Source organism: Ambystoma mexicanum, chromosome 6q, assembly GCF_040938575.1.
Source record: "Ambystoma mexicanum isolate Mex_15411 chromosome 6q, UKY_AmexF1_1, whole genome shotgun sequence".
In the NCBI taxonomy this organism is placed as follows: domain Eukaryota; kingdom Metazoa; phylum Chordata; class Amphibia; order Caudata; family Ambystomatidae; genus Ambystoma; species Ambystoma mexicanum.
In genome coordinates this window covers 615553861-615577824 of record NC_090937.1, presented here as the reverse complement: position 1 = coordinate 615577824, position 23964 = coordinate 615553861, and the positions used below count along the sequence as shown (strand labels likewise).

Sequence of the window (23964 nt, the reverse complement as noted above, 5' to 3'; positions counted from 1 at the left end):
AAATAGTTGTTCCAAAATGCCTGTTGTTTTAATCTAAACAATGAATGTAGATATGTAATTTGTGTACTGGATGGTGTCAGTTTGATTTAAATTATGATTTTCAACGTTTTTGTTTGTTAGTTGACTTGTTGTTGGATCAGTAGGTAGATAATGTTTTAGAGGCAATTCAATGTAAAATATACTGACAGTTCTGTGTTTTGTTCTTCGCAAGTGTCTTAGTTTATATACCCATTTTGTTTATTTTTGTCTTGATAATTTCTCTTTCCTCCCTTTTTTGGTATACTAAGATGCTCCAAAGTTTGGTTTAACATTTGGTACATTTAATGACTTTGGACTGAATATCTTGTGATGAGTATTATTTTATCTGGCCATCAAATGTATTTGCTTTATTAACTTCCATTGTTGATAATGACTTTCTTGGTCTGTCACTTATCTGCAATAGTTTATTGCATCAGTTTGGTGTAGCCTCTCAAAAGAAACCATACTTTGATTCTTTTAGCTTACTCTTGATGCTGTATTTCGAGGGGATTGGGTCCTCCGACATATTCCATATCTATGACAGTAATCACCACAGCTGTGCTGCTTAAGAAAATCTTTCTGCGTCCTGCGTCGATGACGTCGATACGCTGTCTTCGAGGGTCTCCGTCGAGCCGACGTCACCAGATGTTATAAGTAGGACGCACGAAACCCGTAGCCTCAGTTCTGTTTTTTCCGAGCGTGTTCGCTTCGGAGATCTCGGCGCGCCTAGACTCTTCTGAGTTCTGTTCTTTCGGTTCCTCGAACCTATTTGTTTGTGAATATCTACGATGTCCTCGTCTTCTTCTACCCCGCGACCGGGTTTTAAAAAGTGTTGGGAATGCGGGTCCAAGATGTTGTTGACGGATTTGCACAACGCCTGCCTCTGGTGCCTCAGTGAGGACCACGGATGACTGTGTAGACTGCCAGTCGCTTACTTCAAAAGCCTTGCAGGAGCGTAAGAAGAAGCTTTCTGTAGGTAAGGTGGCCAAGCCCCGGAAGTCGAAGTCCGCCGGCCTTTCGACTGACAATTTGAGGGGCGACTCTCTGCATCGTCGTCGTCGGTCCGGTGGGTCTCAGTCCCGGAGTAGGTCCTGCCATTCCTCTGCCTCTTTGAGGCACTCACGGAAGAGCCGTCACCGATCGCCTTCCCTGTCCTCGTCCAAGGACTCTGCCCGTCGGCGGTTGCTTGTCCCAACAAGCATTCCACTCCTGCCGAATGGGATTCCTTTCGGCAGGAGTTGATGGCGATTTTTCACTTGCAGGGCTCCGGTCCGTCCGCGCCATCGAAAGACGCCGGACGTGACCATGCTAGAGACACCACTGCGGCGCTGAGGTCGTTGAGGGACTCTATCGAGGCTCTGCCTCCGAGGAAGCCATCGGCGCCCAGGCTATCGAAGGACATGCTAGGGGCTCCGCCCTCAAGGACTGTGTCGAAGCTGTCAGCGCCGCGCTCGACATCGACGCCGATTCCTTCGACGCCCTCGATGCCTTTCGGGGCTGTTTTGTCGGTGGTACCTTGTGGAGAACTCCCTAGCAAGGCTCTGGCCAAGGCTAAAAATGTCTTTGTCCCTTTTTCTGTGCCCACATTCCAGCCTCTGGATTATATTTCTGAGGTGGATGAAGGGCCTGAGGAAGGTATGGTTCCTGAGGAGGTACCTGATGAGATTTTGTCTGGGCATAGCCAGAATGAAGACCTGCGGCAGTCGTTGCATGACGCCAGTGGCCTGGACACCTCTCCGGAGGTGGAGTTCTGTAGGCCTGAGCCTGGCACCCATGCTGAGTCCTCGTACCGGCGCCTTATGTCGAGGGTAACGGAATACTTGGTGTGGTCTGCGCCACCAGTGGATTTTCTGCAGGATGACCTGACGGATATCCTCGACCAAGGTACTGCCATTCCATATGGCCTTGCAAAGAAGGGTGGCGGCGGCTTGGACTTCCCCGGAGAGTCTTCCGGCAGTGAGCAAGTCTTTGCCACGAAAATACCGTCCAGCCAGTAGCGACCCCTGCTACTTGACCACGCACCCCACTCTGGAGAGTTTGGTGGTGCAGGCGGCTACGGCCCCAGCAAAGCAGGTGTCGTACCCTACCATCCCTCCTGATAGGGACGACAATAGTTTTGATGGCTGGGCGAAGAAAGTGTTTTCTTCAGGGGGTATGGATTTGCAGGCAGCCAACTCCGTGTGTGCCTTGTCATATTTCACACACACTCTGTGGAACTGTATTTCGTTAGCGTCTGATCATATTCCCAAAGGGGAGGAACGGGATGGTTTTCTTGCCATGGTGCAGGATGACAAGGATGCCATGTGTGAGTCCGTTCAGTCGGGTCTGGACATGGCAGATTATGTCAGCCGGTCCATGGCGGCGAGCACCGTAATACGTAGGTTTACGTGGTTGCGGAAGTTGGGGTTTGCTCCTGATGTGCTAGCCCGGCTCCTCAACATGCCCTTTGAGGGTGAACATCTTTTTGGCAGCAAGGCTGACGAGAGCCTTGAGAGGTTGCAGACCTCCAAAGCTGCAGCAAAGTCGTTGAGCGCTGCAATTCGCCAACCTCCGCCTTTTCGTCCTAGGGGACAGCAAGGGAGGGGAGGTTCCTTTCGATATTACTCATCCTTTACTAGATCGCGAGGAGCTGCAAGTCAAAGGGGCCACCGTAGGAGTGCCAGAGGTGGAAAACAGGGTACTTGAGGTGCCAAGGCCGCTCGGGCAGTTGCCTCTTTACCCTCAGGCAATGCCGCAGCCGCTTCTGCTCAGTCATGAGGCCATGTCCCATGGTTCGCCGGTTGGGGGAAAGGCTGGCGCAGCATCTTGTAGAATGGCGTGCCATTTCTTCAGATGTGTGGGTTCTGGAGATCATAGCCCATGGCTACTGTCTTCCTTTCCGGCAGAGGCCTCACGACAATCCACCATGGAATCTCTCTTTGAAGAGTCTGGATCCGCTCCTTGCGCATGAAATTCAGTCCCTGCTGGAGAAAGGCGCCATAGAACTGGTGCCTGTAGCGGAGAGGGACAAGAGATGGTATTCCTCTTATTTTTTGATTTCCAAGAAAGATGGGGGATTGAGACCCATCATGGACTTGCGCGGTTAGAACAAACTCCTCAGGAAGGACAAGTTCAAGATGGTTACTCTCTCTCAAGTCCTCTAGGCCCTTCAACTTCAGGACTGGTTGGTGTCTCTCAATCTCAAGGACGCTTACTTTCATGTGCCGATCCATCCCAAGCACAAGAAGTACCTGAGATTCGCAGTTGCCGACTCGCACTTTCAGTTTCAGGTCCTGCCGTTCGGATTGACCTCCGCCCCGAGGGTTTTCACCAAGCTCATGGTGGTGGTGGCAGCATATCTCAGGAAAGGGGGAATTCACATCTACCCCTACCCGGACGATTGGTTGATCAGGGTGCACTCTCCCGAGCAAGTCCTGGATCATCTGTCTGTCACCTGCCACTCCCTACACAAGCTGGGCCTCTCCCTCAACTTAAAGAAGTCCCACTTGACGCCAACTCAGCGGCTCCAGGACATCAGAGCAGTGCTCGACACATCCCTGGGGCAGTGTTTTCCTCCCCAGGTGAGGGTTCTTCACATTCAGCAGATGGTACACAAGTTTCAACATGCCCAGACTCTCCCGGCGTTCGGGTTCTTGAGGTTGCTCTGCCTCATGGCATCCTGCATTCTTCTGGTGCCAGAGGCCCGGTTGCAGATGAGATCGCTGCAATGGGCTCTCAAGATGCAGTGGTCACAGTCCTCCGGCAGGATGTAGGACCCCGTTCAGGTGCTGCCCTCGGTCGCTCAGGACCTTCTGTGGTGGGCTGACAAAGGCACTCAGATGAGGGGAGCTCCATTTTGGCAACCCTGGCCGGAGGTGACGATCGTGACGGACGCATCCCTCACGGGTTGGGGAGCTCATGCCGACGAGTTGACAGTCAGTGGACGTTGGTCTCCGTCGGAGTCCAGACGACATATCAATCTGTTGGAGCTAAGGGCCATCAGGCTTGCCCTGAAGGCTTTTCTGCCGACTGTGCGAGGAAAGAATGTCCTGATTCTGACGGACAACACAGTGGCCATGCACTACCTCAACAAAAATGAGGTGGGGGGCAGGGTCACTTCCTCTCTACAGGGAGGCCATGCAGCTCTGGTTCTGGGCCAGCCAGCAGTGAATTTCGATCTCGGCAGTTCATCTGGTCGGAGACGAAAATGAGATGGCGGATGCTCAGAGCAGGCAGAGCACTGTCTCTCACGAGTGGGAGCTGGCTCGGGAGATTCTCCTGGAGATCTTTGCCCTTTGGAGGACCCCTCAAGTGGATCTCTTTGCCTCCAGTGTCAACTGGAAGTGCAAAAGGTTCTGCTCGTGGGAATTTCCTCCAAGAGGTGCCTTAGGAGACGCGTTTGTGGTGGAGTGGTCCTTCCCACTGCTGTATGCATTTCCTCCAGTCCCCGTCATCCCGTAAGTGCTGCGGAGGTTACAGAGGTTCGGTTTCCGGATGATCCTCTTTACTCTGGCATGGGCCCGGAGGACGTGGTAGCCAGACCTTCTCGACTTATCAATCTGCCCTCCACGTCGTTTTCCCTAACAGGACAATCTGCTCTCATGGGAGGGGGGTCAGGTTCTCGATCCAGAGGTCCGATCCCTCAACCTTCACGCTTGGCTTCTGAAAGGTTGAGGTACAAGGATTGGGACCCCCCTGAAGACGTGATGGAGGTGTTGCTTTAGGCCAGACGGCCGGCAACAAAGTCCCTGTACCGTTGCCGTTGGAGAAAGTTCTGCGACTGGTGCAGGGTTAATAATGTGGATCCTTTTTCATGTGACATTCCTGTGGTTCTGTCTTTTTTGCTTTCTTTAGCCCACAAGGGCTTGTAAGTGGGTACCATTAAAGGTTACCTGGCGGCGCTGTCCATATTTAAGCGCTCGTCTGAGGAGTGTTCTTATTTTAAAATCCCTTTAATTTCTCAGTTTCTGAAAGGGCTCACTAATGTGTTCCCTCCATCACCTTTCCAGGTGCCCGGTTGGGATTTGAACCTTGTTTGCAAGTTTCTAATGGGTGCTCCATTTGAGCCTTTACATTATTGTCCTTTGAGACTTTTGACCCTGAAAACTGTATTTTTGGTTGCGGTCACTTCCGCTCGCAGAGTGAGTGAGTTACAGGCACTTTCAGTTAAGCCACCCTTCACTGTGTTTCATAAGGACAGGGTTGTCCTTAGAGTTCGGCCTTCCTTTCTTCCGAAGTGGTGTCGGAATTTCATTTAAGCCAGAAGGTCGTTCTTCTGGCATTTTATCCTCCTCCGCATCCTGATAAGGACGAGGAGAGGCTCCATAGGTTAGATCCTAGGAGAGCTTTAAGTTTCTACATTTCACGCATGTACCGGGTCAGGGTGGATGATCAGCTCTTTATAGGTTACGCTGGAAGGCGTTTGGGACAAGCTGTTACTAAGCAGACTTTGTCTAGATGGATTATCTTGGCAATTTCTGAATGTTACCGCTTGGCGGGTAAGAACCCTCAGGTAGGTTTACGGGCCCATTCTACTAGGGGTATGGCTGCCTCTACTGCCCTGCAGAGGGGTGTTCCTATTCGTAACATCTGTGAAGCAGCCACTTGGGCTTCGGTCCATGCTTTTGTATGACACTACTCCCTAGATTCTATCCATGGGCAGGATCTGGCCTTTGGCAAGGCGGTCCTTTACTCTGCAATTTGATTGGGCATTCTAAATTTCTTTATTCTAAATTATTTTTCCCTCCTCCATACATTGGTACTGCTTTGGGAGTCTGTCATAGTTATGAAATACATCGGAGGACCCAATCCCCTCGAAGAACAAGTTACTCTCTTACCTGGTAACGTTCTTTCGATGGGATGGTCCGACGACGTATTCCATATCGCTGCCTCCCTGCCTACCCCACTACAGAATTTCTTATGCGATTGCAGCTTACGTTTCCGCAAGACTTTCTGTGGTCATACTGGCAGAAGTTTGGTGCCACACGTTCTGGGGGAAAAAACTACAACTGAGGCTACGGGCGTCGTGCGTCCTACTTATAACATCCGGTGACGTCGGCTCGATGACAGCGTATCAACGTCATCGACGCAGGACGCAGATGCCGAAAGATTTTCCGAAGCAGCACAGCTGTGGTGATTACTCTCATAGATATGGAATACGTCGTCGGACCATCCCATCGAAAGAACGTTACCAGGTAAGAGAGTAACTTGTTCTTCTAAACTGCATTTCCTTTTGCCCCTTAGCTCGCACTTGAATATTTTCTTCATAATTCTTTTTTTATGTCCGCTGTTAGCCTGTAGGATTGAATAGGCTTTTAATAGTTGTTAGAGCATTTTACTTTGTAACGCTAATAGATTGATATATAATTCTGCATCTAGAATTGATTTCCTCCTGTAAGGATCAGATATTTTGAGATTTTTCTTTGTTTGTACGCTATTAATATAGCGCAATCCTATCGAAGAAGCAGTGGAACACTGTATACAGATAAATACGAAGGAGGACTGGGTGGCATGCTCAGATGTAGGCATTTCATGGTTCCGTATTCTTCTGGAGAAACTCTGTAAACAGCAGGGTCTTAACACAAATAGTGTTTGAGTTGTATAGCTATCGAGTGGGGGGAGGGAATGATTCTACAGTGTCCGTGCATAACAAAGGTAGTTTTCCTGGTCTTAACTTTTCAGCATTTGTTTTGCCACAGTCTCGGTAACCGGCCACCACAGCAAGTCCCCTCACCACGCTTCTGCATTGGGACCCTCCTCTGCTTTCCAAGACATTGCTATTCTGCACTCAGCTGGCACGCAGGCAAGGTCCCTCATTTTGGTTATGTGCTTTGAGCCTCACCTGTGTGGAAACACGCCTAGCAAGCACGCCTCGGGGGGATACAACATCCAGATCCACTCCACCCCAAGATACTTTTTCTGCAACCTCCTCCCAATATCTCCTTATCTTCCGGCAAGTCCAGAACATATGCAGCGTACCAGCGTTCTCCTCAGAGCATCTGGGGCACTGCTGGCTACTCGTCCCTTTGAATTGCGAGATCTTGCGTGTTGGCATTCCTGGAGATTTTCTTTGGGTACACCAAGACCTGCGCCCTCTCGCCATCCGAAAAAGACCTTCCAAGATCTGCCTCCCACTTGTTCCACACTCTTAAGACTTGGGTGTTCTGTTTGTCCAGGAGCAAGTCATAAAGTCTGGAGACCACATGCCCACCCTCAGTCATGTCATACATTGCCTATAATCTCATTTCCCGTTCTAGGCCCCTTTGGAGTTCTGGCCACTCCTTTTCTAGCGCCTGCGTCAGTCCGGACAATAGCAGAAATTGTCTGCTGTGTATGCCACATTTTTCAGTTTGTGTCCCAAATTCTATCAGCCCCCCATCCTGGAGCAAGTCTCCTACTGTGACCACCCCGTTACCTTCCCAGGATTTGCGAATGCCCCGCACCCACTGTGTCCTCCCTCCCAATGCAGTAAGTAAGGGGATTTGCGGGGGAAACGGGGCATCCAACCCCATACCTCTCCAAGCCCTACGCCACAGCTTCTTTCTCAGGGTCAAGAGGTACAGTGGTTGGTATAGATGGGATTCCTGCACCCACAGGACTTCCCTTAAGTAATACAGCCCGATAGAAGGGTGCAAGAGCGTGATATCTAGTGTTGATTCATCCACCAGCCAACCGACAATAAACTGCAGTTGCCCTGCCAGGAAGTACAATTCAAACTGTGGTTCTTCGATCCCCCCACTTCGTAAGATCTTTGAAGCGTCCTGAGAGCCCATTTTCCATAAGAATCCCCTGAGCATGGTGTTGAGCGTACGGAAGAACTGCTTAGATATATTAGATATATTGTACGGGACATTCACGAAGTAATATAGCAACCGGGGGAGGACCACCATCTTAGGAACTGCTGCCCTACTGTTTATTGATAGAGATAGCCTGCCCCTAAAGTCCATTGACTTGGTCACACTATTCAGGGCAATCCGTGTGTTGTGCTTGTGCTCTTGCTGGACCTCATGGTAGATATTCACGCCCAGGAAGCGGAAGGTGTTCAAAGCCCATCTCAGCTCCAGATCAGAGAGTTGATCTGTTCTCCAGCATGGGGTCTGGCATGGATTCACATGCTCATGAATATTCCCCGTCGTCAGGCTGGGAATCCTCGGTAAAGAAAAAACCAGTATCAGTTTAGTTTCTGATCTGTCTTTCGTAGTAGTAACCAATCACTGATCTCTGCGTCATACTGACCACAGCCAATGACTGCCCTCTACCTAAGCCCCGCCTCTGGCAGCCATCTTCAGATTTTTACCACACGTTCAAGTGTTGGGATCCTCGTGCTATTGCTCTCGAGCGTTAGTGCTATTTTTTCACATTTTTTTTTCTCAAAAACTTCGATTTTTCAGTCAAAAGAGCCTCAAGCTCCACCGTTTCTTCATCCGATCAACAGGGACCCGTGTCGGATTCGTCTACGCCCCTCAAGCGTGAAGATTTCGTCGAGCCACGCTTTTGGAGGACTCCAGAAGTTTCTCAGGCCCATCTCGGACATGGCCCAGGAGAAGGGAAGCTCGACGCTCGGAAAGCTGTTCAGGGTCTGCCCTGGATGCCAGCTTCAGAATGTCGTTAAGGAGGACGAACACTCCTTTTGTCTTTACTGCCTACATGAGGACAAGACGTTCGTGGAGATGGACTGTGCGTTTTGCGGCAATATCTCGGAGCGGACCATGAAGGACCGCCATCAACGTCTCGCCAACTGGCTGGAAGGGAAGAGCCTGTCAGGCGAGAAGAAGAAGAAATCCGAGCGGTCTTCTAAGACCTTTGAGGACGCCCCAGCGACGGGGGTCCAACACAAGGCCAAGCACCGCGAGTCCGCTGGCACCGGGAGCGCCGAGCGGTCGGGCTCTACGGGCGCCAGGCAGGGCGCATCCTCCCCGGCACCATCAGCCACGAGGCAACGCTCTGGTTCGGGTAAGAGGAAGGCCGAGCACCCGGCGAAGCTCCTGGAGAGGCCCCGGTCGAGCTCGAAGACCCCATCGGAGGGAGAGCGAGGCAGTGACCCTCCCCCCAAGGAGAAGGCGGTGAGCGCACCTAAGGTGGTGAAAGCCTAAATCCATCCGGCCAAGGCCTCTATCGAGACAGTCGCGGCGGCCCTGGCTCAGCCTGTGGAGGCTACACCAGTGGTGGCGACCTCGGGGCTCAGTCTCCCTGCCACCGCGGAGGGAGTCCTCTTTTATGCCCATCGACAGGACCCCCGTGAAACCTCCGACGGAGAAGAAAAAGGGGGGGCAGGAGGTCGTCGTGGATTCGGCCTCAACCTCTGAGGAAGAGCTGATCGAAGTCTTAAGCCACGGCGTTGCCGTGGAAGAAGACCAGCCCATCGGGAGGGACCCCAACGTAGGAGACGACGATAACGTCGAGGGTGCCGACGGGGCCCCTGACCGCCCGTCGGACTCCCCTCAACCAGTGCCGCAAGACAACTCGGCGGCCATTTTGTTGGCTAATGGACTGTATAGTCCTTATGCTCGGAGATAAGGACGAGACTGCCGTTACCACCAGGGGAGGAACCGCTCCCGACGGGGGACCCGGAGCCAGGCACTTCTGGGAACCCTCCCCCTAAGAGAAGAAGGATTCATCCTCCACCTCCTTTTCAGCCATCGCGCCCTGTTCAGCCCTCCTCCCCGTCCACGACTCGTGGGGATGATACGGGGACTGACACGGCCGCGACGGGTACGGACGATGAGGTTTACGACGAGGATCTGCCGTCACCTCCCACCCGGGCTTCCCCGCCCGACGAGATTGGATCGTTTCACTCCATGATCGCCAGGGCATCCGAGCTTTTCCAGCTCTGCCCGGAAGAGAAGAAGAAGGAAGGTTTCCTTTATCAACGGCGCGAAGCCAAGAGGAAGACGGTTCTCTCCGTACCTCTACTGGACGATATTTGGGATGAGGGCCTCGCCCTCCTCAAGAACCCATCCACGACGCCGGCTAGAAGGGATCGGTACGAGAAGAAGTACCGTGTCCCGGACAAGGCCCCCTTGTGTCTTCGGGCACAGCCGACCCCGGACTCTGTCGTCTCCGCGGCGGCCAGGAAGAAAGCGGGGGGGTGCAGCCTCTACGTCGACCTCCCCGCCGGACGGCGAGGGAAAGAAATTGGATACGATGGGACGCAGGGTCATCTCGTCTGCAGCGACGACGATTAAGGCGGCCAACGCCTTGGCTATCGTAGCCCGCTACGACAGGGAGTTGTGGTACAAACTGGCCCCCCTGATGGACTTCCTACCGGACGATAAGGGGGCGGATGCCCTAGAGATCTTGCAGGAAGGAGAGGTGGCGTCGGACCACGCCATTACGATTGCGACGGACATCGCTGACACTGGATTTCGCCAGTTTGGCAACGGCGTGTGCCTTAGGCGGCGTGGATGGCTCAAGGCTACTGACTTCTGTCATGACATGCAGACCAGAGTCTTGGACATGCCGTTCGACGGAAACAACCTGTTTGGGAAAACAGTGGACGATTCCCTTCAAGCCATCAAGGCAGACACGGAGACGGCCCGGGCTCTTGGGGTTCTCCAGCAACGGCGGCCGCCCTTTCGGAGCGGCGGAGGCAAACAGGGTGCCTTCAAAGGTTCGGGCGGCGGATTTTCCACCTACCGTCAAGCGGCCCGTTCGTCGTCACAGGAAGCTTACAGGGGACGAGGCAAGTCAGGCGGACCCTGCCGTCGTCGCCAAGGAGGTCAAGGCGGCAAAGCCTCGTCAAAGCAGGACTGAACCGGCCGTGGGGTCGGGCCCCCACCGAAGCACCCCGGTGGGAGGCTGGCTGGCGAGCTTCGTCAGCGTGTGGGAGTCCATCTCCACCGACCGTTGGGTGCTGGACGGCCTAGCACAGGGTCACGCGCTCGAGTTTCTAAAGAGTTGCCCGCGCGTCCCCCCTGTGGCCAGGAAAGAACATCACGTCCCTCAACTTCTCTTGGAGGTAAAGGCGATGCTCAAGAAGGGCGCCATCAAGCTCGTCCCGAAGAGGCTTTGGGGCTCCGGAGTTTACTCAATTACTTCCTCGTGAAGAAGAAGACGGGAGGATGGCGTCCCATCCTGGATCTATGACGACTGAACAAATTCATCAAGGCACAGAAGTTCCGGATGGTCACCCTCCAACACGTCCTGGGTCAGCTGGAGGAGGGCGATTTCCTGTCGTCGTTGGATTTGGAGGATGCCTACTTCCATATTCCCATCCTAAAGGGACACCGAAAGTTTCTCAGGTTCGTGGTCCAAGGGCGTCACTATCAGTTCAGAGCCCTTCCCTTCGGACTGAGGTCGGCACCCAGGGTGTTCACCAAGTGCCTCGCACCAGTGGCGGCGCAGCTGCGCCGAGAGGGGATCCACGTCTACCCCTACCTGGACGACTGGCTCATCCGAGCGAAGACGAAGGAGCTCGCCGTGGAGCACACGGCAAGGACCGTCCAACTTCTCACGGACCTGGGATTCTCCATAAACTACGCCAAGTCCCACCTGGTGCCCGCGCAAGAATGCACTGTTTCTGGGAGCGAAGCTCGACACAGTGTCGCTTCTGGCCTCTCCGTCGGAGGAAAGGACGAGGGCCATTTTGGGCAAGGTGCAGCGGATGCTGGTTGCGGACGCGGCCAGAGTGAGGTCCATCAAGTCCCTCCTCGGAATGATGTCTTCTTGCATTTACCTCATCCCCCTGTGCAGGCTCCGGATGCGCCCGTTGCAGGAGTTCCTGGACGCGCGCTGGATCCAGACGACGGGCAGCTTCGAGGAGAGGACCACACTCGACGAGAGTTTCCGACGAGCGATCCGGTGGTGGGGCACCCGCGCGCATCTGACGGCGGGCATGGACTTCCAGACCCCCGGCCACCAGGAGACAGTGACCACGGATGCCTCCCTGGAAGGGTGGGGAGCGCACACCGAAAATCTGCACGCGAGAGGCCTTTGGCTCCCGACGGAGAAGTCCCTCCATATCAACGTCCTGGAGCTGCGTGCAGTGTTTTGGGCCCTCAGGTCCTTCCTTCCGTCCCTCAAGGGCAAGGTGGTGAGGATCTTCACCGACAACACCACCACCATGTTCTACATCAGGAAACAGGGCGGAACCAGGTCCTCAGCCCTGTCCAGGGAGGCGCAGGATCTGTGGCATTGGGCCGTCGCCCAAGGGATTTTTCTGGTGCCGTTTCATCTGGCAGGGATAAAAAATACCATCGCCGACTCACTCAGCAGGGAGCTGCACTCGTGCCACGAGTGGGAACTACGACAGGATCTAGTGGACCGCCTCTTCCGACGGTGGGGCACACCCCAGATCGATCTGTTCACGACGGCGACGAACTCCAAGTGCCGGAGGTTCGCCAGCAGGTTTCCCCAGCCGAGGAGCATGGGCGATGCTTTCTTGTTCCCCTGGGAGGGCCTGTTTCTATACGCGTTCCCTCCATTTCCATTGCTGATCCGGCTCATCAACCAGCTCAAGAGGTCACGGTGCAGGATGATCCTCGTCGCACCTGCGTGGCCGAGGCAGATATGGTTCCCGGACCTTCTGGACTTGTCAGCGTCCCCGTCAATCAAGCTGCCAGTGGACGCGGATCTTCTCTCCAGGGAAGGAGGCGCCATCCTCCATCACGACCCGAAGTCGCTGAACTTGCAGGCCTAGCTCCTGCAGCGTTAGAGTTTGGAGGATACGACATACCGGCCGACTGCAGAGAGGTTCTTGCAAAGGCCAGGGTGTCCTCAACTCTTAAATGCTACGGACATAAATGGAAGAGGTTCTCTGTCTGGTGCCACGCACAGAAGATTAACCCTCTACAGATTATGGCTCCCCAAGTACTGCCGTACCTACTGACGCTGGCCAAAGCTGGACTGGCGCACGCGTCCATCAAGATTCATCTTGCTGCGATCTCCCGATACACCAGAACCACGGGGCGGACGTCTTTGTGGTCTCATCGTCTGGTGAAAGAGTTCATGAAGGGACTGTTCAGATCGTTCCCGCCGGTGAAGGCTCCGGCCCCGGCATGGGAGCTCAACGTGGTGCTGACCAAGCTCATGGGACCTCCGTTCGAGCCTCTGCACTCGGCTCTGTTGAAGTTCTTGTCGTGGAAAACAGCGTTTCTTGTGGCCATCACCTCCGCACGACGGGTGGGAGAGATCCAGGCCCTTTCCTGCAAGGCCCTGTACTTGACTTTTCACGACACGAGGGTAGTGCTCAGGACGCACCCCTCCTTCATGCCCAAGGTGCCGTCGGACTTCCACCTCAACGAACCCTTGGTGTTGCCTGTTTTCTTCCCGTCGCCTTCGTCGCCGGCTGAAAGGACTTTGCACTCGCTGGATGTGACTAGAGCGCTGAAGTTCTACGTGGACCGCACAAAGTGTTTTCGGAAGACGTCACAACTCTTTGTGAAGTTTGGACCTGTCAATCAGGGGAAGGCTCTCTCGAAGGCTTCCATTTCCAGATGGCTCTCCGGCATTATCATGTACTGTCATCCGTTGGCAAACCGACCGCTGCCTGGCCGTCCGAGAGCCCATTCCACCAGAGCGATCGCAGCTACCACGGTGTTCCTATCTGGTGTGCCCTTGCTGGACATCTGCAGGGCTGCTACGTGGAGGTCGACTCACACCTTCACGAAATTCTACTGCGTCAATCGGGATTCCAGGGAGGAGTCCAGGGCCGGCCAAGCAGTGCTGCGCAACCTGTTCGCCTAAGGTGAGCCTGGTGAGGAGGTAAGATTTGCTTAATGTTGAGTTTGATGTAATGCTTAATGTTGAGCCTTTGCCACCTCCCGTGGTTGTGTATGTGTGTACTGCTATGTATTCTTTATTCATGAGCATGTGAATCCATGCCAGACCCCATGCTGGAGAAGGAACAAGTTACTTACCTGTAACTGTTGTTCTCCAGCATGGGTCTGGCATGGATTCACATGCGAACCCTCCCGCCTACCCCTCTGCGGCTCTTCACTTGGTCATACTGCCACTTCACGTGCTACCAAATCTGAAGATGGCTTCCAGAGGCGGGGCTTAGGTAGAGGGCAGTCATTGGCTGTGGTCAGTATGACGCAGAGATCAGTGATTGGTTACTACTACGAAAGACAGATCAGAAACGAAACTGATACTGGTTTTTTCTTTACCGAGGATTCCCAGCCTGACGACGGGGAATATTCATGAGCATGTGAATCCATGCTAGACCCATGCTGGAGAACAACAGTTACAGGTAAGTAACTTGTTCCTTCCCCGTTCCCATAGGCCCGCTAGCGGGATCAACAACAAAAGTTCGGTTTGCCCATGGTGACTAGTAGCAGACTCAGGCAATCATAACCATAAACCAAAGGGAGGAAGTGCTGCTACACACAGGTTCTTCCCGTATGATGTTCTGAAAAAGTGTTTCAATTTGGGGAACCCTTTTTATTACTGGTGGAACACATCCCAAAGTATATAACCCGTAATATTGTCCAGAAAGAAACACACGTAGAGAGGCTGCATAGTGATCATAATTAGTTGTAATGAAAAGAAAGGGTTCTTTTATCTACATTTGCACATATAACAAAGTTTTTGCTTGAAGCAGGAGAATATATTGTTGTCACAAACAAAGAAGTATAGAAAATACAATGAAGCATAGAAAATACAATTGTCCCTAAACTAATTTGGTTCTCTAGGGAAACCGAATGGAAAAATAAAAAGAAGAAAACAAGAACATAGAATACACCTATATATTCGTGGTGATTTAAAACCTATGTTTTGAGAAAATGGTGCCACATAAATCGCACTCAATATATCTATTGCAATAAAAATTTTAGTAGACAAATGTCAACATTCTGATGAATAGATGCCAAATCTCTATTGTAGTGGAAATTCTAATAAACATATACCAAAGTTCTGAGTGAAAATTCTAACGTTGTAGGGGGTAGGATTCTAGTACAACCAACAGGTAAACGTAGATCACGTTAGAAGTGTCAGTCTGTAGACCCTATTGTTGGGCTTAATGTTCCCCCTTGCGAAGAATTTACGTTTCGGCGGCAATTGCAAACTCATTTCAACCAAATCAGAGTGATTCTTAGCTGTTCAGTGTGGCCGCTTTCTTCAGGGCGAAAAAACGGCCCCTGTAACAAAAAAACCAAAGAGGAAAGAGTGAATGGTATATCCTCTTTAGGTGTTGCGTATTTCCTTCCTGGACATTTTAAGGCAACTAGTAATAATAAAATGCATTTAATGCAAAAGAGAACTAATGTGGGAACCAATAATTTAAATGGGCTTGGAGAAGGTCAGGGTAAAAAATGCTACCTCTGGCCTTCCGAGGTTGATGTACATCATAAGTGTGTTGACTTGCCCCAGATCTCCTAAGGGTTTTCTCTTTGAGGCCCGCATTTCAGCCGGAAGGCTGCATACAAATCAGGACACCAAATAGATGTAAGCACCACAGGACTGCTTACCGCCACAGTTGTAGGGTAAGCATACGTGGGAGGGGCGGAGGACAAAGCTTTCTAATTCATCCAAAATTCCCCTGTAGGGAGAGAAAAAAGGAAAGGGGGGTGCATGTAATCTCATCCTCCTTTCTCCGCATTTCACCCAAAAATTGGGGAGACCCTAAAGCAGTTAACAAATTCCCATCTAGAACTGTTCTAAATGGGCTTCTTGCAAAAAATCATGGAGAAGTACCTTCAAACAGCGGTCACGTGTGTTGTGTCCCTTGTAATAATTCAATCTTCAAAGGCGTAGCACGTGGTCCCTTGCATCTATATGGTGATGTATTGTGAGGTCCTCTTGTCTGAAGACATTCTGGGTACTCTGGCTGTATATATGAAATGTTAAGGAAATATTAAAGAAGCCAGCTCTGAGAAATACCGCCCATGTCGTAGGGAAGACATACTATTGTCTGCCGACAAATGCATCTACCAAGTTTACCTGAGCTCCTGTATCTGCAGGGTATCAGGGGGAATACCGTCCTCAAAGACGTTTCCAAAAGTAGGGCTTCTTCGTAGGGCTCAGTGGTGTCCTCACAGTCTGGAGAGCCGTGTCCGGAGAGTCCGCTTTCAGTTCGGCGAAACCGGATCCTGGACATGCAGTGCTCGAGCTTCCAAAGGGCTGTAGGTGTGTCTCCGTCATCTAATCCGGGTTCAGGGATACCTGTGCTCTGATTGGATGTGAGGTGGTAGACACAGAAGTGGGTGCTGTTGCGTGGGGTGTCGGCGGGGAGACAGTCAATCATGCTGTTCCCGAACGTCAGGCTGCCACGATATTCTCCATGGTTTCTTCATGTGCTGGAGGGCCGTGTCACAGGAAATCTGCGTACAGTAAGGCGAAGCCGATTACAACTTGTGTGCTGGTCGAACCTCCGCAAGCCCGTAGTTGTGTCTCCGTTGTCCAATCAGGGTCCCGGAGTTCCGGTGCCCTGATTGGCTGTACCATAGTAGACATGGAAGAGATTTGCACTGCGAAAAGACAGAGAATTAATGAATTGTATATTAGTTGCCTGCGTCTGCTTGATTGTGCATGGGTCCCCCAATCAGTAATGCCTTGGTTTACCACTTGAATCAAAGTCTTGCTGAAGGAAGAGCGGGAGCCTAGTTACCGATCCACATATACCTCATTCCGAGGTAAATGTATTTTATGTGATCGCATGTCTCCTGCTTGGATTGCGTATTGTCTGCTCCCGGTCCGCACAGAGATAATGTTAGCAATCTGTATACACACGTGGGACTACGAAAAAGTCCCATGTGCATCTGGTCGGTGCATGTTTGAATATGACCCCGCTGGTTTGGAGGGTGTTTATGTATTGTACGTGTTTGAACTGCCATGTGAAAAACCACTTGTGTTCAGGTCCAGCTAGCCGGCAGGTAGAGTGTGGACTGACCAGCCAGAAAAGGTATGTGTCTGGCTGCCATGTTGTTTCTCATGGAGCTGTGAGAAGGCGGGACCCGGTCGGGGCCTCATGTATAGGACACTTTCTTCAAGGAGTGGGCCATGGCGGTAAGAAAACCTTGTGTTATCACGGGTCGGGAGAAGAAATTGTTAATTCAATCCCCAGGCCATCGAGTCCATCCTATGTATCCATCTATACTCCAGGTCTAGTAGTCATCCTTGAATATTGTGTCCACTTCGAACCCGCTCGAGGACCCACCATTTCAGGTCTTGTGGGCTATGCTTATTTTCAATGAAATGTTGTACTGGAGGGGAGGTGAGGTTCTTGCATCTGATCCTTGAACGGTGTTGTGAGATCTGCGTGCCGACACTCCGCATCGTTTGGCACACATACCGCAAGTGGCATGGGCACTCGATGCAATATACAACTTGGTTGGTTTTACAATTTGAGACATCTTTCAGGGTCCATGTTCTCTCTCCCATTTGGAATTGTTGTAAATTGACAAACCGAACAGGACCCACATGGGTAGTGTCTTGTCAGGGGACTGAGGTTCCAAAGGCTTCCCTGGGTTGTCTCTTTAGTATACATTGAATGAACCAAATGTTTTCTTAGGTTACGGGCCCTTTTGAATGCAAATCTTGGTTTCTGTTGGTTGGGTAAACAGAGTCTAAGTATGGGCCAGTATTTGTAGATAATCCTTTTGATGTCGAAGACATGTTGTCCATGGGTTACCACACACGTTATTTGGTCTTCTCCTGCGTTTGATGTTTTTGGGGTGAGGCGTGAGTCACGACACGTGAAACGCGTGAAACAGGCTCTTTTCAAAGCTTGTGAAACCAGTTTCTTCGGAAAGCCTCTTTGTCGTAGCCTGCTCAGAAAGCGGGATCAAGCATGACTTGTCTCGGCTGATGGCAATGCCAGAGAGCTCGACAAATAGGTATAGGACATCTAACATGTACTGCAAGTTGTCTTCCAGTCTACGTACATAGAGCACCATGTCCTCTGCATACATAGAGACTACATGTGTCACCCCGTCTATTCTGATACCTGCGTCTGGATCGGGGACAGCAAGCATCCGTGTTTGGTGCCTTTTTTCAACTCCCATCCCTCCGAGATGCACCGACATGTCTTCACTCTGGCCCTAGGTGTGGTGTATACCAGCTTGACCCACCTTAGGAATCCTTGTCCTATACCGTACTTCTGTAAGGCTGCATAGAGCCAGTCCCTTCGGACCGAATTGAATGCTTTGACAGCGTTCAGTGGCAGCACCGCCTAGAGCTCCTCTAAGAATTTAGTTATGTTAATAATAAGATGCAGACATCGCAAGTTCCAGGAGGTACTTCTACCTAGAACATAGTCCATCTGGTTTGAGTGCATCAGTTTACCTATCATACCCCTCAATCTCTTTGCCAGTAAAGCTGTAAGTATTTTACTGTCCTTGTTCACCATTGACAGCGATATATAGCAGCAACAGTCTAGCAGGGGCTTGTTCGGTTTAAGTATGGGTATTTTAATGGACTCCCTCAGACTCTGGGGGAGCACACCCACTGTGTGCGCCTCTAGCAGCATCTCCAGGACGCGCAATGCTAATTCCTCCTCAAAAGCCCTGTAAAATGTGCCATCCGTTCCAGTGGTTTTGCCTGAGGGCAGTGTCCTGATGGTGGCCCTCAGATCTTCCATCGAAATCGGGGCGTCTAACTCCTCTACCTCCTCACTACTTAGCCAGGAAGCTTCATCATGACAAGGCCTCATCAAAGTCTGGGACTCCCGCACTGGCACTCTTTGAGTACAAAGTATGCTAGTATCTAAGAAAAGAGTCATTGATATCTCTCTCTGTGTTCTCTTAGTGGCACCACGCCCCTCTTTAATGGAGCAAATAGTTTCTCACCGTACCTCACTCGAACAGAGCCAGGCCAGCAACTGCCCCAGTTTGTCATCTCCCTCATGTGGCTTCTCTGTGTACCTGATGTAGCTAAACATACCCAGCCTTTCCCAGCCTGCCACACACTACTGCCTGAGTGCTATCAGGTCTTGGGCCTCCCCATCTTCATCCATGTTTCCACGTTTGGCTCGTTCCAATACAGCCTCTGCCTTGGACAGGTCTTGCAGTATATCTTTCTGCATTGCTCCCATTTTGCCTATTGCTTCCCCTCTAATCACTGTTTAAAAGACCTCCCAAAGTGTACCAGTTCCCGCCACACTACCTGTGTTGTTCTCAAAATAATACTTTTTCGACTCTCTCAGCATTCTCTCAATGCCTCATTGATTAGCGCCTCTGCTTGGAGTCTCCACGTGGGGATCTGCATTCTGGGCGGTGTGCCTTGCCATGTAAGGAGTAGTGGGGCGTGGTCAGACAGGATGCAGGCTTTATACTCTGCTTCGACAAATACCCCAACACATTCGGCATCTCTAAATCCATAATCGAGTCGGGTGTGTCCTGCATGTGGTGTAGAGTAATGTTAGTAGCCCCTGGCTTACCCATGTATAGCTCTCCAGGCATCCATCAGGTGGAAAGACTTCAATAGGAGCTCAGCACCCTGGATGGCGGTGCCGGCTTCCGAAATGTACTATCTGACCTGTCAAGAGTTGGGTCAAGCGTGCAATTAAAGTCACTGCCCCATTTCCAGACACACATCCTGTAGGGGGGCAGTTTAGGATACAGGGCACAGAAATAAACAGTGTCTCGTGGTTGGGAGTGTACGTGCCAATTATACACATCTCCCTGTTCTCAAGAAAACCATGCACAAGCACTATACGGCCCTCATCATCTTTTTTGGTTTGCAGAACCCGAAAAGGCACTGATGGTGCAATCCATATTAGGACTCTCATTGCAGACTCTGAATATGTAGAGCCCACAGTGTGCAGTCCCCCACTTCTTTGAAATCGTGTTCTCTCTGTCCATCGTAAGGTGTGCTTCCTGTAGTATCGCCACCCACACCTTATGTCTCTGCAAATATGATAACACTGTTTGTCTTTATAAAACTATTAAGGCCCCACACATTCCAGGTGACAACCTTCAGGCCCTCTGCCATAGTGTGTGGTCTATAAGCTTACCATCATTGCAGTGAGCTCCCCTGGTCCCAATCCTGTACTCCCTGCGGTCGCCGAACCCCCTACAAGTGGCCAGTCTTGGCACCGTCGCAAACCATGCCCACTCAGCAGCCCCTGCCAACGCACGTCTGGGCCTGTAAATGCAGTTCCTGTTGGAAAAATAACTTCTACTGTTATCACTGCCATTGAAAATGCTGCCAGAGGAAAGCTTGGACAAATCGAAAGGTGAAACAAACAACCCTCAACCATAGCCCCCCGCCACTCCCCAACAATCGTCCAGCAACGCACTGCATGGTCGTGGGCAGCCGCTTCTTGCACTGAACCTGGTGTTGGCACAAAGACTACCAGGTCCGCACGCAGCAGATGGATACCTGGTTAATTCCAACTGGGGGTCCCACCAGCACCGCCTCGATGAACAAACCGTTTTAAATGAGGTGCAGCAGTTCAGTGTTCACACTCCTGCATCCTAGGCAGTTATTTTAGCCCTCCAATGTTGTCTGCAGAAATGTCCTCTGGCAGCGCGACCCTCTGCCTTGTCGTAGAGAGACCTTCTCGGTGTCGGCCAAATGAGACATCTTATTTCCTCACGTGCAGTGTTTTCATCCTACCTAAAGGGGCGCCGCATACGAGTTAATATTTTCATCACCCTTCTTATGTCGGTGATTCTGCCTCCTCCTGTGGGGCTAATTTCATCATGTCCATCCACATATGCGCATCTTCGGGGGTGTCAAAGAAGAGGAATATAAACCGTTGCGTAGGACCTTAAGTCTAGTAGGATATATGAGCATATACCTTAGTCCTGCCCACGGGAGGGGTTCTTTTATGGAGCCAAATTGCACCCTGCGTCTCTGAACTTAAAGCGTATAGTTCGAACATATGGCCAGTTTGACGTATGCCCTTTGAATCATGCCACCATCCCTCGAGAACACCAGGATTTCCCTGTCTTTGTAGTTCATGATTCTGGCAATGATTTGCCTCGAAGGTGCCCCGGGGGAGGTTTCTTTAAGGATCGATGTGCTTGCTCTACCGTAAAGCTCTGTGTGAGTCACCGGGCCCACTTCCTGCAGGAGCATGATCTCAATGAACACTGTGGGGTCTGTGCCATCTGCCCCTTCCGGCAGGCCTCATATTCGTATATTGTTTCTTCTGGCCCTGCCTCCTGCATCCTCAGCTCGATTCTCCAGCACTCTCATCTTCTGCTGTGCATATTTGATCTCTGATTGTATAGTCCGGGTGCTCGCTGCGTTGTCACCTGACCGAGTTTCAACCCTGACAGTGCTGTCAGCCAGGGCCCGGAAGTCCTGTCAAAGCAGCCCACATCCACCACCACTATATCAATTTTGGCTTCAAGGCATGTTTGCAGAGCGGCAATGGATTTAAGTACCTGCCCCTCCCACCGTGCCTGCTGATCAGGAGGCCCTGGTTTCTGTGCAAGTCTGCCTCCTGCAGTGGGCACTGTTTTGTCCTCATCGCTGCAGGCATAGTCCTCTATAGTGGTCTGCTCGGTCTTCGCCCTTGCTGGCGCTAGCAGGCATCTGATGAGTGTATGCGGGGGTTAGCAGGCTAGTGCCTGACACCACCTTCACAGGCCCAAGATGTGCTGGTAATGGCACCGTTTCCTTGGTTGTGAGGAGCGTCAGGGAATGTTGCTATATGGAGATGTGCTTCTCAGTTTTGTTCGTAGTTTCAGCAGCTCACGGCATGCCAGTCTATCCTCCCATGAGCCCCAGGTCCTTAGATCAGCGTGTCTGTGCTCCTCTTCTGCAGCAAAGTAGCTCACAGGCTCCAGGCTGCCACCGCCTCCCATAACTTGTTCACGGGTCAGTTGGGGTAGGGCCACCCACTATCGAGAGCTGCTAGCGCTGTGGAGTCTCCCCGAAGACTCCTGCAGTTCTCGTTCCTCGAGCCGCTGCCCACTACAGTCTGCTCCACAATGCTCTGCTCTCAGGAGGCTAATTGTAGCAAGCCCAAAGCCACACACCATCCGTGTCTGCCCCCGGAAGGGCACCGCCAGTTCACCACATATGATTCAGGCGCTGCCCTGGGCCCGCACTCACTTCTAGACTCCTCCCAATTGTGGCCGGCCGTCTCCCAGGAACCCTGTGGCTCAATCTAGAGACCCCGCTCCATCACAGGCTTCCAGTGTGGTCTGCTGCGCCAGCCTCTCCAGTGGCTGCCATCTTGCCGTCCAACACTGCCTGTTCAAAATCTGCTGTGTAACACTGTCTTTTGGGTTTCTGTCCCTACTGCTCTGCTCCTACACACAGCAGGGGTACTGCACAGTCGAAAAGTGTGTCGGAACCCGATCCTGGTTATGTTTAAGGGCTCATCAATGTCCGATCAAGCAGAAGCTTGCAATGAGTGCGACTTCACAGTATTGCTGCTGGTCACGCCCCCAGGAGCCGGGGTACTCATGGTCTTCGTGCACTACGTCCAGGTTCGACATTGCCGCCGGTGGTTCCAAAGAAAGTCCTGCCCCCGGTGGTTCCAAAGAAAGTCCTGCAATCCAACCGCAGGGCCCTCCCCAGTAACCAGAACATAAGAATCTGAATTGACTACTCTTCATCTGCATGCCCTCCCCTCTGTATCCAGGGGCACATGCTGCTAGTGCAAGCCTGTCATCTTCTATGAGTCAAACTGAGATGTTAATTGGAACCAATAGGATTCAGATTTCTGCTCCCTATATGGCCTCCAAATCATACAATAATCACACCTGCACAAGTAACTCAAAGGGGTAGAGGGAGTTGATAAGGTGAAGCCTAAAGACGCTCCTAGGTGTGGATATCATCCAGTGAGCAGGTGCAACATGTAGAGAACAAGGGGCAAGTACCGTACATGGAGTGTGTAGCAAATCGAGCAGTGTCAGTGCTCCTCCCCAGACCTACTAATAAATTGAAGATGCCTCATAAACAGACTGATTGCTTAGTCCTATCTCGGGTGACCTCCCCCGTAAAAGAAATATATGAATTACTCCTCTACCTCCAACCACTCTAGCTACATGCTCTGCGTTCTCCCCACCTACTCCACCTTCCCAGCTGTAAATATCGCTCCTTTTATTATGGCTTTCGGGCTGCTGCTGCTCTGGTGCGCACATGCAAGCCCTCCACATGAGGTGGTCAGGGACCAAGCTGATTTATGGGCGGGATTCTGACGGCTAAATCATGGGGGTGAAGCTACAATCGTTTCATGCATACTTTTAGAATGTAAAAGGTTCACAATATACTACAACACAGCCAACCTTCTTTCCGCCGTTAAATATTTGTTAGGACCATATTTTGTGATTTTTTTTCATACATGCAAAGATTGAATGTATAGTTGCACTATGTACCCACTATTGGTGGGATGTCTTTGGTTAGTTGGGGTAGCACAACAGTTTTGTGAGGTGACCAAAGCCTTAGCCACCATAGGTCTGGCGCTGGTTGGATTGAAGGTATAAGGATAGGAATGTCAATTTAATACATCTCTTTTGGTGTTATTGTGGCTCAATTAAGTAGTTACAATGTCAGCCAATACCTTCGTTCCTGGCAGTCTCTCAGAGTAGCCTATTAGTTCCTTGTATGTTTACTTAATAATGCCACAAAGGTGCAGCAATCTAAAGTTAACTCTTTTGACAAAATACAGTGCATGCAAATCCATACTTGCAATCACCAACCGCTTCAATTTGCAATACAAACTGATAAAAAAATGTATTTAGGGTGTGACCTAGAGTTATCCTTTAATGTTGAGTCTTATTATTACTAAAGTATTTTAATTTTTACAGCAAGAAATTCTTTACCAATATCCTGTATCGGAAGAATCCCAAAAACTAAAAAGCGTTCGGGGAATTTTTCTTACACTCAGTGATATGCTTCAGAATCTAACAAAAGGACGAATCATCAGGTACTACAACACCTTTAAAGCCAATGTATGACAATATGCTGTTAAAAGAATTACAGTGCAAGTTAATAATGAGGCTATTACTGCACAGAGAATAAATAAACATTGTGTTGCGTTGTAATCCCCTTTACCCTTTCATGTTTTAATAAAATATAAATGTTTGGTACATGTAGACAGATCTTTGCCATTATTTTTGTAGTATCAAA

At 51.1% G+C, this 23964-nt stretch overlaps 1 protein-coding gene across 3 annotated transcripts in view; it reads left to right on the top strand.

Annotated features, from left to right (window-relative positions):
- INTU (inturned planar cell polarity protein) overlaps positions 1-23964 on the top strand; it is a 1700152-nt gene that overhangs the window by 592537 nt on the left and 1083651 nt on the right. For all 3 annotated transcript variants that reach the window (XM_069631109.1, XM_069631111.1, XM_069631110.1), the window contains exon 5: positions 23643-23761. In XM_069631109.1, the coding sequence (XP_069487210.1) occupies positions 23643-23761 (119 nt within the window). The remainder of the gene's footprint in view (positions 1-23642; positions 23762-23964) is intronic.